We start from the raw sequence: 15428 nt of genomic DNA on the forward strand, positions 1-15428 counted from the left end.
CTTAATTGCTCCTGACAAGGTCACTAATCCAATGGTTAATTCTTAATTTACTATATCTATCAGCAATATTTGACACCAATCACCCCCTCCCAGCTTCTTAATTTGGGAGCTAGAACAACCCCATACTCTTCACTTACAGCTACACTGGCATCCTGGCGGTTCTTGACCATACAAAGCACAGTTCTGTTATTAACATTTGCATTTGTTCCTTCTTCTTGTAATGCCATCCCCTTGGATAACTAACTGCATGATTCACATACCTCAGGCCTTTACTCAAGTGTCACTTTTGTTTTAACCATAGTCCCTTTCAACAATCCTCTTTTCCCTGCTTTATTTTGTTTCACATCTTTTATTGCCATGTAACATATTTTTACCTAAAAAATAACGACTTCACAAACTTCAACCACTGAACTTGTGTGCTCATGTTTCCATCTAGGTTCAGGAGGGTTAACTTTGACTACTATTGATTTGAAGTGCGCTCTTGGCATGCCTTCCACTAAACCAGCTGCACTAAATACCTAGTAATTAAATAAAAATAATAGACATTAAGTAGAGATTAAAACTAAATGGAATGTTAAATAAAGCCATCAGCTGTGACACTATCTTATATTCCTGAGTGGTAGCAAATAATTCCCATAAGGATTGAAAGTGTGAGCTCAGGCTGCCCTCCCCTCCCTGACCCCACCACTGCCCTGAGCATATTTTCTGGAGCTCAGCCCAAGCTCTCTTTAATGCAGGTGAAGAACCAATGGGTCAAAGCTTTGGGAACTCCACTTTATACGCTGCACGGTGGTGCTCCAGAAGGGCTTTCTGACTGAGGTATGTCTGGCTAGGGGAGCCATCTTTGTAACTTTGGGGTGCTGTTACTCTTTTAAAGTGCCCCATGTGAACTGATTCGGTTTTCCTAAGGCCTCTCAACTCCTGCCTGGCCCATCAAACAGCTCGCTCCTGTACCCTACTATTACAGAAGTTTAGACCAACAATAACAGAAGCATTCTTTGCCCATTTTGTCCCTCAAAACCTAATCTACTCCCTGTCCCCAAAATCACATGCAAAAATTTAAAGGTTATTATAACCAGGACAAAGTGCATTTTGCAGTAATACTTCTTAGAAGCAGAAAATCTGCTTTCCAGAAATATTTTAAGAGATAGAGAATAAAGGTTTTGTAAGGCAAAAACATTACATAAGAATAATATTGCTGGTTATTTAAGCTAAACAACTTTGGAGTTGACTATGACTTTATGTAAATCAAAGGTACCCATGCTAAGACATATATTTTAATGTCAGAACTTCAAATATATGTTAATTTATTATCTTACTTTAAATATTTTACTGCTGACGGTATTTAGGAATCAAATACAAAGTGGTCCTTTCAAAAATAAGAATTACTTCAGACTTTCTAGATCTAAATATACAGACTGTTAAGCTTTTGAAGAATTAAAATGCAATAATTCTAGTTTCAACCTTAAAGTGACAAATTACAACAATGAATTTGCAGTAAGCTAATGACTGATTAAGATATGATGATGTAGCTACAAATTTACTAGGTCTGAGTCATGAGAACATTTTGAGTCGGTAGCTTTTTAGATGAGAAGGACTGTTCTATTCACTGCAACTCATTTAGGAGAATCTCCTATGTGCTGTGCTCTTGGGGAATTCAAAGACAACCTCAAGGAGCCTGAAATTCAGGAGAAGAGGACAACTACACAAATGCCTGTTCAGGAAGTGAAGTGACTGACATACAAGAGACAAGTGTGAGGGTGGAAAGAATGACCTTGATGATGATGATGGTTCCTGCCCCTCTAACTACCATTACTACTGAGAGAGGGAGACCCCACGTTCTCTGGCCCTCACACACGTTATTCCGTCTATCCACCTGTCCATTTAGGTAGGCAGCATTCCCGTTTATAAAGGGAGGAATTTATATTTAAAACTTTTATCTAAATTTGCCCAACATCATGCAGGGGGGAAGTGGGAGAGCATAGATTTGATAATCTGTAACTGCCTGGTGCCAGCACCTTTGCTCTGTCCACTTCGTCAGGCTGCACCCCATCACTCAGCCAAGGAAGAGAAAAACAAGTATTGGGACTTCAGTAACATCAAAGAGGAGAGCTCTTTAAGGATGACTTTTTTTTTTCTATGCTGTATGGTGGGGGCCACATTTCATTCTTTCTCCATGTGAGTATCCCATTATTGCAGCACCATTTGTTGAATTTCTTTTTTTTTTGGGGGGGGGAGTGCATGGGCTGGAATGGAACCCGGGTCTCCTGTATGACAGGTGAGAATTCTACCATTGCACTAGCTTGCACCTCCTCTTTAGGGGTGACTTTTAAAGGAATTTGAAGATGTGGAGATAGTGGTGTTGGTAGCAAGGCATTCCATAGGAAGGAATACTCAAGAGCAATGGCTCAGCAATAACATATTCAGACACTCAAAAGTGGTCTAACGGGACTGTGATTGCTTTCAAACTGTGCTCCGAGCAGCCCTCTGAGTTCTGAGGTGTCTCAGGAAGTATCTCTGAGAAGGGAAAGTCTAAGAATGTAGGGCAAGATGAAGTCCAGGAAATATAGTCTTGGAAACACTTTAGATAGCTTAATCGAGGGAGAAAAGTCTGTAAAAGGGAGGAAGAAGTCAAGAAAACCAAGAGAGGCCTACGTAAAAACCAGAAAAGAGGATTTCAGCTAGGGGATATGGATTCTGGCAGACGAGGCAGAAAGGTCAGCAGGCCTGGGACCAAGAGCTAGTTACTGGAGTTGGAGATGAAGGTACAGTTGGTGAGGTCACCTCTGCAGTGTGTGAAGGGAGGGCTGGAGAGGCCAAACTGTCTGAATTTGGGAAGTGAATTTGGGAGGGATGAAGCAGAGACAGGAGGTGTACTGGACATTTAAGAACATTGGTGGTAAAGCGGAAACACATTGTAACCTAAGGGTGACAATGATCCAAAGAAGGTTTAAAAAACAATACACTATCCAAAAATGGTTGTAAAACATTAAAATGATATTTCCAGAGTTAATTTTTAATTTCCTGAGTTCACTGCTAACCTTTTTTGGCACTCATGTTGGCATGTGTATGAACTTAATTGCGAAGATAAATGTAGTAGCAGCTCAGACAGAAACCAAAAATCCTCTGTAAAATTACTGCAAGGGCCACATTAATTTCTCAAAGTTCTAATCCCCCAACAGTTGCAACTAGACCATAATGGTTAGGGGGTTTCCTCCATCGGGCAGAGTGCAGACAGGTGCCCTAAAATGTAGCACAGAAAAGTTTGCTGAATGAACACTTGCACACAAAATACCTAATGACAGAATCAATAAGGATTATTTAAAAATTTTAGATCTTTTCTGTTGTCAAATAATGTTCCTTTGAAGTAATATTTTATTTACTTTACCTCAAGTCACCCCCTAATCATGCTAACATCTACTACTGATGATTATATTAGGCCTAGAAGTGTTCTTAAACAAATGAAAAATACTGACTTCCATTCCTGAAAGTCCTGCTTCCAATTTTCAGGAGGAAATTAAATAATGTATAAATCAAATACTGGGCCTGGGCCCAGACAGCTGAACATCGTTTTGTCCTTTCAAGGCAAAGAGGAAGTGTCTGCTGTGGCTGAGACATGCCAAGAGAAATAAAGCTTAACCTCAGCCCCATGCGAAAGTGATTTTAGATAATTGGGGGTGTCTGCAAATAGGTTAAAAATGGGACCACATACTAACAGGGAACTTTCCATGGGAATCAAAAATGTATCAAGATACAATCCCCACCTTAAAAACAAAATATGGTGGCAAAAAGGCATGGCCTTAGAAATGCTATATAGACAGTAGAGGAAAGGGGAAGCAGACTGGAAGGAGAGAGCTGACAAAAAGTCAAAGGGAAATTGAACCATATTTCTGCTCACCATGTACTGCAGGCTCATAATTTGACTTAACTTTAACTGTAATGGCCAAATTAAAAACGAGGGGTGTGTCTGGGTGTGTGACTGTGTGTGTGTGTGTGTGAAGAAGAGGAAGAGGGACGGGAGGCTAGAAGAGAGAGAGGACATATACAAGTATGTGTGTGGGGTGATAGGGGAGCGATAGTTTGAAGCTGTATGTACCCTAGAAAAACACGTTTTTAACTTAATCCGTGCCTGTGGGTGTGAGCCCACTGGGAGCGGGACCTCTGGGGGAGGTTGCTTCCATTGAAGTGTGGCCCACCCCAGTCAGGGCGGGGCTTAAGCTCCTTTAGGAGAGAATGAAATTCAGACACACAGAGAGAAAGCCACTGAAGCAAGAAGCTGAAATCAAAGGAACCTGGAAGAGAAGGGAGAGACCAGCAGATGCTGCCATGTGCCAGAGGACTCAAGGATCAGCAGCAGCTGGTTTTCGGGGAGAAAGCATTGCCTTGACAATGCTCTGATTTGGACTTCTTTCCAGCCTCAAACCATTGGGCAAATAAATTCTCATTGTTTAATCCTGCCCACTTTATGTTATTTGCTTGAGCACCCTAGGAAACTAAAACAGGGGATAGTGAAGAAATTCATATCAAAGGTCAGCAAACCTTTTCTGTAATGGGCCAGAGAGTCAATATTTCAGGCTTTCTGGACCACATAGTCTGTGACAACCACCCAGTTCTGCTGCTGTAATGCAAAAACAGCCACAGACAATATTTAAATGAATGACTGTAGCTGTGTTCCAATAAAACTTGAAGGACGTTGAAATTTGAATTTCATATATTTTCATGTGTCATGAGATATTATACCCCTTTTGTGTTTTCTCCAATCATTTGAAAATGAAAGTCATTTTTACCTTGTAGGTCTTATAAAAACAAGTTGCAGTCCATGTGTGAACTGTGACCATAGCTTGTGGACCTCTGCTTTAGATAGCTAACTCCCCATTATATAGTAGAATAGCCTATTAACTGGCCTTGAACCTAAAATCTGGGATTCTGAGTAAGAAGAGCTGTTTTTCTTCTTTTCTTAGCTGAACAAAAAAGACAGCAGTAGTGGTAGAAAGTATTTATTTGGGAGCTACAGCAGATACTCTCTAACCCTATAAAAAAGACACAGCATTCTCTGTTTTTTCTACCAGGATACTTACTCTAGCGTGAAATCAAAGTTTAAACAGAAAGAGATTTTGAAGCCAAATGCCAAATAGCTATTAATATGCACCATTATTCAGGAATCAAAAATGCTTTAAAATATTATACCCTTTTTAAAAATTTAATATTTTATAAACATCCTTTGCAACATAATGCTAGCCTGGAATTACACATGTGTTACCATCATTACTTCTACAAAAACCAGAGCTGATGGCTAGAAGGACTTTCTTACAGAACATGTGCTTTACAGATCACAAGGTTGATAAAACTTTACAGAGCATCTGACATACACTTCCAGAAACAAAGGAAATATAAAAGTGCAAGGCTTGTATGTTCATAGTTTTGTGATGGCAAAACAATTTCTAGAAATGAAGTGTTCTGATATGGAACAAACACTTATTTCACCTTTCTGTCTCAAAGGAGAAGATCTTGTAAGACAACCTGTTAGGTATCATTCAACCTTGATATGTGAAAGATACTTTTAAAAATAATCCTAGTACTTTTTCTTAGTTCTTTGAATAAATATGAGGCCTTTTGGGGAACTGTTCCTTGGCCACTCCAACCCTTTGCTGTGCCAGCCACAGTGCGTCAGAGGTGGCTGCATGACTTGGCTGGCCCACTCAGAAACTTTTCCAGAGATTTTTGGAATTAGAACTAGAGGAGGGTGACAATTTCTCTTGATTGGTAAAGCTGGGAGGAGCTGATCCTAGGAGCTGCTGTAAGCCCTTGTTTCCATCTTTGGAGAACATGGCACAAAATGGAAGAAGAGGAGCTGATACACAGACAGAAGCAGAGGAGAGAGAGGGGAGAGACAGAGTCAGAAAGACAGACCAAATCACTGGTTTGGTTCTGTATCCTAATCAGCTCCACTTCTTACCCACGGTGTGGAGTTAAAAGTTGATAAATTTCTCCTTTGCCTAATTTCGGTCACTAAATAAGTGCTGACTAAAACGTGAGAAATAGCATTTGCTATAGAAGAAAGCATTTCATGGAAATAAATGCTCATACTTGTAAGTGTTGAAATGAAGCAACCTCAGCTTATTTTCTCCTGTGGCTTGGTGTTTAAGGCCAATGGTTCTCAAAGTGTGGTCCCTGGACCAGCAGCATCAGCTTCACCTGTTGGGACTGTGCAAGATTGCAGATTCTTGGGGTCCAAGTAGCCCCTACTCAATCAGAAACTCTTGAAGTAGCACCTGGAGTACAGGGGGATTCTGATACAAGTTAAAATTTAAGAACCACTGTCTTTGACTAAAGTGCTTCTTAGGGATGCCTAGCTGGGCATATTTAAACATTGGGCTAGAAAAGGGAGATGTCCCATTTGATTTCCTGAACTGGGAACTAGAAAAACAGAAATGGGTCTGAGTTCTGTGAGACAAATAAATAGTATGAACGATTAGAAGCACTTACTTAAGCTGGATATGTCTTTCTGAAGACAGACATGTCACTGCCAAAGCTCACATTTCTGGATGTCAAGGCCAACTGATGCTCAGGTTTGGCAGCTGGTGACCATATGGGCAACGACTAATGCTGGTTTTGCCATGGCAGGAAAATGAGAAGCAACCTTCTTACTCACGATGTAGTCAGGGGTCACAGCTGGGAAGGGCTGCCTTTGGGAGGCCAAACGTGGCATTTGAGATGTTCCTGATTATCAAAGTAGCAATTAGGGCTCTCTATTTACTCCTGCCAAACTAGCACTTCTGCCTTTTATTGCTATCTAAGTTCATTCCCCTTCATCAGCCCTCAGCAGTGATTTCTGAGGATGGCCGTCACCCAGTAAAGACAAAGTCTTACCTCTCTCTAAGCCAACTCGGCAGGTGAACTCCCTGCCTCCTCCCGACAAGGCACAGATTCCTAGGAGTGTGAGTCTCCCCAGCAGTGGGGGACAGGACTCCCGGGGATGAGCCTGGACCTGGCATCACGGGAATGAGAAAGCCTTCTTGACCAAAAAGGGGGACAGAAATGAAACAAAATTAAGTTTCAGTGGCTGAGAGATTTCAAATGAAGTCAAGAGGTCATTCTGGAGGTTATTCTTATATAGCATATAGATATCCTTTTCAGTTTTTAGTGGATTAGAATAACTACAAGGAAGTACCTGAAACTACTGAACTGCACTCCAGTAGCCTTAACTCTTGAAGATGACTGTGTGAGCATGACAAATCCACTGCCATGGGAACCTGGCCCCACAGTCTGCCCAGCAAAGGAAGGACACGGTGTTTGCATGGACAGCCAGCAGAGCGCCAGGTGATGGCTGTCACTGGAGGGTGTGGCTGCTCTTTTTTTTAACCAGAAATAATGTGAACTCATTGTGAGAAAATAATTAATACATTTCACGTTTCTCTGCCATGGTCCTAAATCCTGGGGTCTATTACAGCATCCACAAGAGTACACAGTGCCATTCACATGAAAGGTATATAGGTTAAGGTTTGAAATTTCCCCTTAAAAAATGTTAGCATACAACTCATCCTAATATGGAAACATAACTAGTTTCTGGAATGTATGTACCCAAGGAAAAAGCTTGACTATTGTCTTATTACATGCTTTCTATTTTTATAGTTTCATATATGAAAATTAAGGCATAAGCCAATTAAATTAGTTAAGAATATAAGCACATTTCTAAGACTTCCCTTTCCCTCCAGGTCATTTTCCTGGCCCCAAGAGACTAAAGCAATGAAAACAACATTTGTAGTGAAGACAATGTTTAAAGGAACAAATCAAACACAAACAGAAGAGGCCCCCACCTATCTCTGTGCCACCTCTAGAGGTCTCGTCACTTGATCTCTGCAGGATCCAAAAGTCATTACCGGAAAAATGAACACTAGACTCAAGGTCGAAATGAGACATTTTATAAAGTGTGGCCCTTTGTGGTTGCTTACACTTAAGTGAAATGGACATGGGGTGAGAATGGTGGAAATCAGAGAGGGGAAAAAAAGATAACCCCCTGAGGATCTGAGGCAAAAGTACTGCAGAGGAAATTAAGGTGAACATAATCCAGTCAAAATACACTTGGATGCAAAAGCTTTAATATATCTGTGCAACTCCAGAAACCACAGCAGACATGCTCAATCACGCAGCGTATGAACTGTGTTGTCATCCCACCCCATCAAACGACTTTCCTCTGGGATTCTTCTTACTGAAAATGATGGCCTTCAGTAAAAAACTGACTTTGGCCACACTGTTTTAGTTCACAGTGCTGCCAGCATCTGCTGAGACAGACAAGACGGTCTTTACTCTGGATTCTCACCCCACATCCTGTCACCAAGGAATGCTGTCCTTTCGTTATCAGAGGCCTTTCAGAACACAGGAGCTGTTCTAGTGGGGAATCTGATTACCATTTCCAAGATTACATCAGTGCCTCAAGCGCTTGTACCAAAGCTGCTGGTTCAGAGAATTGGGTAACAGGATATGAGAGAGTGTGAAAAAAAATTATGTACCATTTAATATAATTAATCTGAACCTCGCCCAAACCAGCACTTATTCAAATTTGTTATCATCAAATATCAGAACTCATGCCCAACGTAAAAGGAAGTGAGAAGCCTCTTTATCTTCAACCTTGGTGATGCCTGGAGCTCATAAAAGTAGTCAAACTATAATCAAGACTCAATTGTTCCCAATATTCCAGAAAGAACATGTACTACTTTTTCCAGAGGAAACTGGAGAATTCTTAATGACGTAAACTCAGACCCTTTCACAGAAATGAAATTGCATGTATTCAGTCTTTCAGTCATCAAACACTTACTAAACATGGACTGGGAGTCAAGACTGTCAGCCTTCTTTTTTTCTTTTTATTGTTTTTCTTTGCATGGGCAGGCACCAAGAATTGAATTCGGGTCTCCGGCATGGCAGGCCAGAGCTCTGCTTGCTGAGCCACTGTGGCCCTTTGATCAACAAACTCACTCTAAAGATTCTAAGGCTCTAACATTTTATGTATGTATGTATATATACATATATATTTATATATATGTATATATATACATATTTATGTATATATGTATATATATGTATATATAAAACATATATATATGCTTGTTTTCAAATTTTATTCCATCTTTACTTAGAGAGATCACAGAGATACCAAAATGGGGAGGCAGTGTTTAAAAAATAACTGACTTGAAGATTCATATTTATTTCTATGTAATGCACAGTAACAAAAGCTACTTAAATGTTAGAGAGAGGAAACAGAGTTATTAGAATATATAAACAACTATATTCATTCATTATTAAAATAAAGTTTCAAAGCAGATGAGTAAGGATATGTTTATATTTAAATATTCAACTATACACAGAAAAAGATACTGTGAATATTCAAAATAAGTTAGTGATTGAATAATTTTGAACCTTAACTTTTTATGGCTTTTCTTTTGTATATTTAAACTTTCTTCTAAACCATAACTGTGTGTGACTGATAATTGTAATTAAAAATTTATCTAATCCTCTGAAATTGAAACCAACAATTTCTAAGGAATAAATATATAGAAAAATATAAAAGTACCCTTTTCTCCCAGTAAATTCAAATTAATGTTGCTTTCCCTGAAAAAAAAGTGTTTGCTGAACATTCATACTTCAGTTAAGATCATCTAATATTATATTTTAAAGGCATTATATCTAGAATATTGAAATGGGTTTCTAATCATTACAGCAGCACAAGTATTAAAATTGAGAAAACCCTTTAAAACTTTGTTGAGTCACAACTAACATAATACACAGACCAATTCTTTTGTTAGTGAACAATAAGACTAGTATATCAAGCAAATTAGAAACTAAGAATCAGCTGTAGTAGGAGCTTAACTTGGGCAAAAACCATCACATGCACAAAATCTCCAGCACAGACAGGTCTTGGCCAAATAGTAACCACATAAAGCTCACCGAGTATAGTCAGTATATTAGAATATTCAGTATATTCAGTCCTACTTTCTTACCTAGAAAATAGCATTAATTTGCAGTAAAAAATCTCCTATAAGTATATGATCATCCACACAATAAAGCTTCTCATTCTCTTAATGCAAGAGATCATGTTTTCAATGGAATGGGGAAGAATTCAAACAAAATGAAAACCAATCTGAATGATCATCTTCAGTAAGATGATTCATAGGCACCTCCAACTTAGTATTTTATACTTTTAAAGTTTAGATCTTTGAATACTTATGACCTTTGCATCTTATTTTTTAAAAGGAGGGATGCGACTTTACTATGCGTTGTACTATGTATAGAACTTAACCTGCCCAGTTCTAAGGCAGTTCATTATATTTGAACTCAGTGATACTCTGGGTCAAATAAAAAAATCACGGAATAGACTTGGGGATCATTCAATCCATCTTCCTTCAACTTTCTAGTCCCTACCTATGAAATCGATATCCACAATCACTCTTACTTCTTTCCCCCAAATATAAAGAATAAGGATTCCCTTCCTTCAGTTGAAGGCCAAATCTTTCTTTGTGCTTGTGCCCTCCAACCCTGTCTTCTCTGTGAAGTTTCTTCATCAGTTTATCTCCCTTTTCACTTTCCTGCTTGGATATTACTGCTTTCTTTTTTCTCCTGATGCCTCTTCCTCAGCTTTGTACTCAAGTCTCTCTCATCCTAAACGACCCCTGCCAAGTACCACCAATTTTTCTCTAGCCACCAATCTAATCTCTCTCCTCCCTTTGTCATTAAAATTTTAAAAGAGGCATCTCCATGACCACTCACGCTCTAGTTGGCCTCTGCTCTCTACAACCCAGTTTCTGTTCTCATTATTCTACCGAAGCTGCGCTCAGTGACATGCGGGCTGCAGAGCCAATGGACTCGGCCTTTCCTGGTGTTTGGCACTGGATTCTATTCTGTTGGCTTCTGAAATCATTCTGACATTATCTGTAATATGTCAGTTTGTTTACTTTTTTCATGCCCCAAAGCAATGTTGATAATTCTAGTTTTCTCACTGTAGTGTGATAAGTTGACTTCTACTAGTTCTGAAAGGTTTAGAATAATCAGTATTTCACATGCAAAGAATCATAATGGCATTAACAATAACGAACTGCAGTGCTTGGTGAAATTCATTGAGGAGTTGGCAAGAATGGTGTTTCCCATCAATTTATAAACGCATTCACTCAGCAAAAGCAGCCCAGAATTTCATCACTTAGTTCTGACAGTTAGATAATACCAGTAGTCAGAGTGACACTGTTGAGCTTCTGATTAGTGAAAATTAGCTCAAACATTTTATTATGGATGAGTGAATCTCAAATAGGTTTGGTCTGCAGGGGTTTGTGAATTCTTCAAGAAAACTCACACCACCTCAATTCTGCCATAATGCTATTGACCAAAGCAATCTGCCTTCAGAGGGCAGTGGAACAGATGTCATCTCTTGATGAGGAGAGCTAAAATACTATGGCCATGTTTTTTTAACCCATCACAGAGTAGGCATGCAATATGTATTAACTGTTAATATTATTATAGAGAATATTTTGGGAAAATTGAGTTATCACATGGTACTTATGATATGCTATGCTACTGGAGGCATTATTTTATTCATATGGCAAGTAGCAAGCTAGTTTCAGCCAAACAATATATACATTATATTATACTTTGTTGTTAATTTAGATTTTATTGTTTTTGTCATTAATTTGCAAATCTGTTTTGGTGTCCAGTTCTTTAGGCGCTATATGAAAAAGTAGTTCATGACTATTGTTTGCACATATTTAAATAATTATAATAAAAATAATTTAAGGCAATATTGCCAAGTCTGTAAAAACTTTCTCCATTGAAAGGGCTAGTATATCATTCAGGTTCAAGAAACATCACAGATTAAATATGGTAATTATTTAAATATGAAATTGTATGTCTGCTTGGAAGGTTAAAAAAGGGGAGGGAAAGTTTATAAATTTCCTCAAAAGCGGGAGCATTTGTGAATAATTTTATTTGTTCAATGAATATTTACTGAATGTGTACCACGTACAAGGTGCTGAGCTAGGAATTAGGAAAGGAATACTCTCCAGCTGGAAGGGTGCTTACCCTTAAGGAGTGGCACTTAAAGAGGGATGGGGTGGGGATGCATGTCGTCCCAGAACCAAGCACTTAGTCCTAAGCCAGGCTCACCTGGATTCCACCAGGGGGAAGTGCTCAGTCATTGGCACCAGCAACAAAGACCAACTCGGACCCCCAGTGTTAGTTCCTCTGAGGATCAAGAAATGGCAGAGCTAAGTCATTCATTCTGACTCACTTCCATTATGAAGGGAACGATAACTTTTATTCAATTGAAAAGCAATTATTCTGGTTTGGGATTTGCTTTTCTAAATTATCCTAGCTCTCCCAGAGCCACTATCCACTGAACTTCTGAATGCATCATAACGAGTGACACAGTCCAAGAGTAAGGCCAATATTGAACAAAGTATGGGAATTCAAGGAATAAATATATGCATTTAATCACTTAGATGTGGCCTATCTCACAATAAGTTCTTGTTCTCTGGGAAATGCTCCTGAAACTAGTCTTCCTGCAATCATATCTATAAAGGGTGACCTTGTCGTCCCTGTCAGAGCTAATTAGTCTGGGGGCAGACACACGCTCAGACTGTGCCAGTCAGTCTCGCTGCGGGACAGAAATAGAAGCTAAGGGGTGCTGACTAACTCTAATGGCAAGATAGTTACAATTCCTGTTGTTAAGGTTTGGGGAGTCCCTTTAGTCCCTGCCCTTCCTTATTAAGGCTTATTCCTTAACTTTTGGGAGCTTACAGTCTATTTTGAAAAATATGTTTTGTCTTGCTTGCTTTTGTTCAAACCAGTTATAGCTGGCTTCTCTTACTTAGGACAAATAGAAACTTAACTATTATATTCTTATTCTTACCGATAGCATTTTATTGATACCATTTGCCCAGTTATTAGGCTGAAACATTAGAATTAGTTTTGATGCTTTCCTTTTTTTTTAAAAGCCCTTTAAATCAATGACCAAGTCTCCTAATTGTTGAAATTTACTCTTAAATTGTTCTTTTCCTCCATTTACATGGTCTTCCTAGTTTACACCATTTGTAACCTTGCAATAGCTTCTTGACTAACCATCTTGTTTCCAGATTAACTTTCCCAAATCATAGCTCTGTTCTTACTTACATAATCCTCAAAATTTCTTTGGTGTGCTTTACCAAGTAAATGACAAACTTCCACTCACATACACTGCAATACAGTCCTTTCTTACCTTTTGAGCCCAATCTCCAAGTACTTCTCTACATGGCCTATTTCTCAGTGCATACTCCAGGCTTTTCTTAGATGCATTCTCCTCCACCTCTCCCTTCTGCCTAAAGTGCATCCATTCCCGTAGTCTCCCCCCAAAATTCGACTTCCAAAGGTTCATCAAAATGTCACCTCTTGGGCGGGCCACGGTGGCTCAGCAGGCAAGAACGCTTGCCTGCCATGCCAGAGGACCCGAGTTCGATTCCCGGTGCCTGCCCATGTTAAAAAAAATGTCACCTCTTCCATGAAGCCTTTTTCTCCCTCACATTTGAGGTGCTCTCCACTTCCTTTGAAGTCCCATGGCATTGTGTGTTGGTACATTTGCCATACTTCCCTTTCTAGACTCTATAACAAGGTTCTCAACAGTTCCCTCACCGTTTAGGTTGAAACTGTTGTGGTCTGTCCTATCAATGAACGCTGGATTTCATCCTTGAAACTCCTGGAGAGAAGGCGAATTCATCCATGCGTTACCCATGATGGAGCCGTGGTGGATAACCTGGGGTTTTGCCCAGTGTTTTGCTCGGTGGAGGGCCTCAAAGTCATCCAAAAAACACATGAAGAGTGTGGGCCAACTCCATAATTCAGGAGCATTTTCCTAAAATTATTTTTCTAAACTGCGTTCCACTTCTCCAGAGTAACAAGTTCTAACAATTATTAGTTAGAATTCTTCTAGCGATGGCCTCCCTATCTTTAAATCTTGACTTATCAACTTTGGACATTATCTGCCGATGTCCTACTATGATACGTGTGGATTTTTCTCCTTCATACCTTCCTTCTCCCTTTGTTACTTTTTTTTTTTTTATTAACGGAAAGAAAGAAGAAAAAAAAAGAAATTAACACAACATTTAGAAATCATACCGTTCTACATATGCTCTCAGTAATTCTTAACATCATCACATAGATGCATGATCATCGTTTCTCAGTACATTTGCATCGGTTCAGAGGAACTAGCAACACAACAGAAAAAGATATAAAATGTTAATATAGAGAAAAGAAATAAAAGTAGTAATAATAGTAAAAAACAAAACAAACAAACAAACAAACAAAAAACCCTACAGCTCAGATGCAGCTTCATTCAGTGTTTTAACATGATCACTTTACAATTAGGTATTATTGTGCTGTCCATTTTTGAGTTTCTGTATCTAGTCCTGTTGCACATCTGTATCCCTTCCGCTCCAATTACCCATTATCTTACCCTGTTTCTAACTCCTGCTGGACTCTATTACCAATGACATATTTCAAGTTTATTCTCGAATGTTCGTTCATATCAGTGGGACCATACAGTATTTGTCCTTTAGTTTTTGGCTGGATCACTCAGCATAATATTCTCTAGGTCCATCCATGTTATTACATGCTTCATAAGTCTATCCTGTCTTAAAGCTGCATAATATTCCATCGTATGTATATACCACAGTTTATTTAGCCATTCTTCTGCTGATGGACATTTTGGCTGTTTCCATCTCTTTGCAATTGTAAATAATGCTGCTATAAACATTGGTGTGCAAATGTCCATTTGTGTCTTTGCCCTTAAGTCCTTTGAGTAGATACCTAGCAATGGTATTGCTGGGTCGTATGGCAATTCTATATTCAGCTTTTTGAGGAACCGCCAAACTGCCTTCCACAGTGGTTGCACCATCCTTTGTTACTTTTTAATATTAGATAATATACTTAAACCTCTATTTCTTATTCAAGTAACTACAGACAGTGTAGCTTAATTCCTTAAGTTTGTAAGACTAGGATATTATTGTTACTTTGTTGAATACATTTCCGTACCCCTTTCCACCTCCCAATTTTATTTTTATATTATATTGCTGATAATTTTTACCTTTTGTTCTATAATTAAGCACTGTCTACAGATACTAAAGTTGAAAGTAACTTAAGAATATTTAAGTATACTATCTAATTTGTCTCCCTTGCCCTTCTATATAATTTTTTTTTTTTGCATGGGCAGGCACCGGGAATTGAACCTGGGTCTCTGGCACCGGGAATCGAACCCAGGTCTCCAGCATGGCAGGTGAGAATTCTGGCACTGAGCCATTGTGGTCTGCCCCTTTCTGTACACTTTTGATATTCTTTTCCGTATCAGATCTTTGGGTTCTTCTGACATCTCGGTTATAATATTTATCTCTGATGTGTTCCTCCACTTTTCCCTGGGACCT

General features: G+C 39.0%; 1 protein-coding gene across 7 annotated transcripts in view; it reads right to left on the reverse strand.

Annotated features, from left to right (window-relative positions):
• The window catches only part of AFG2A (AAA ATPase AFG2A), a 439139-nt gene that overhangs the window by 19825 nt on the left and 403886 nt on the right, over positions 1-15428 (reverse strand). Inside the window, exons 16-17 of one of the 7 annotated variants that reach the window (XR_013167561.1) lie at positions 14128-14216; positions 13476-13801 (exon numbers count right to left, since the gene is read on the reverse strand). The exons of 5 other annotated variants lie outside the window; for them this stretch is intronic. Coding sequence is in view for 1 of the 2 variants with exons in the window: in XM_077140100.1 (XP_076996215.1) it covers positions 14208-14216 (9 nt within the window). In the remaining variant the exon portion in view is untranslated. Of the gene's footprint in view, positions 1-13466; positions 14217-15428 lie in introns of those variants that run through there. One more of the 7 variants, XM_077140100.1, reaches the window with a different exon arrangement.

This window comes from Tamandua tetradactyla, chromosome 22 (genome assembly GCF_023851605.1).
Source record: "Tamandua tetradactyla isolate mTamTet1 chromosome 22, mTamTet1.pri, whole genome shotgun sequence".
Lineage (NCBI taxonomy): Eukaryota > Metazoa > Chordata > Mammalia > Pilosa > Myrmecophagidae > Tamandua > Tamandua tetradactyla.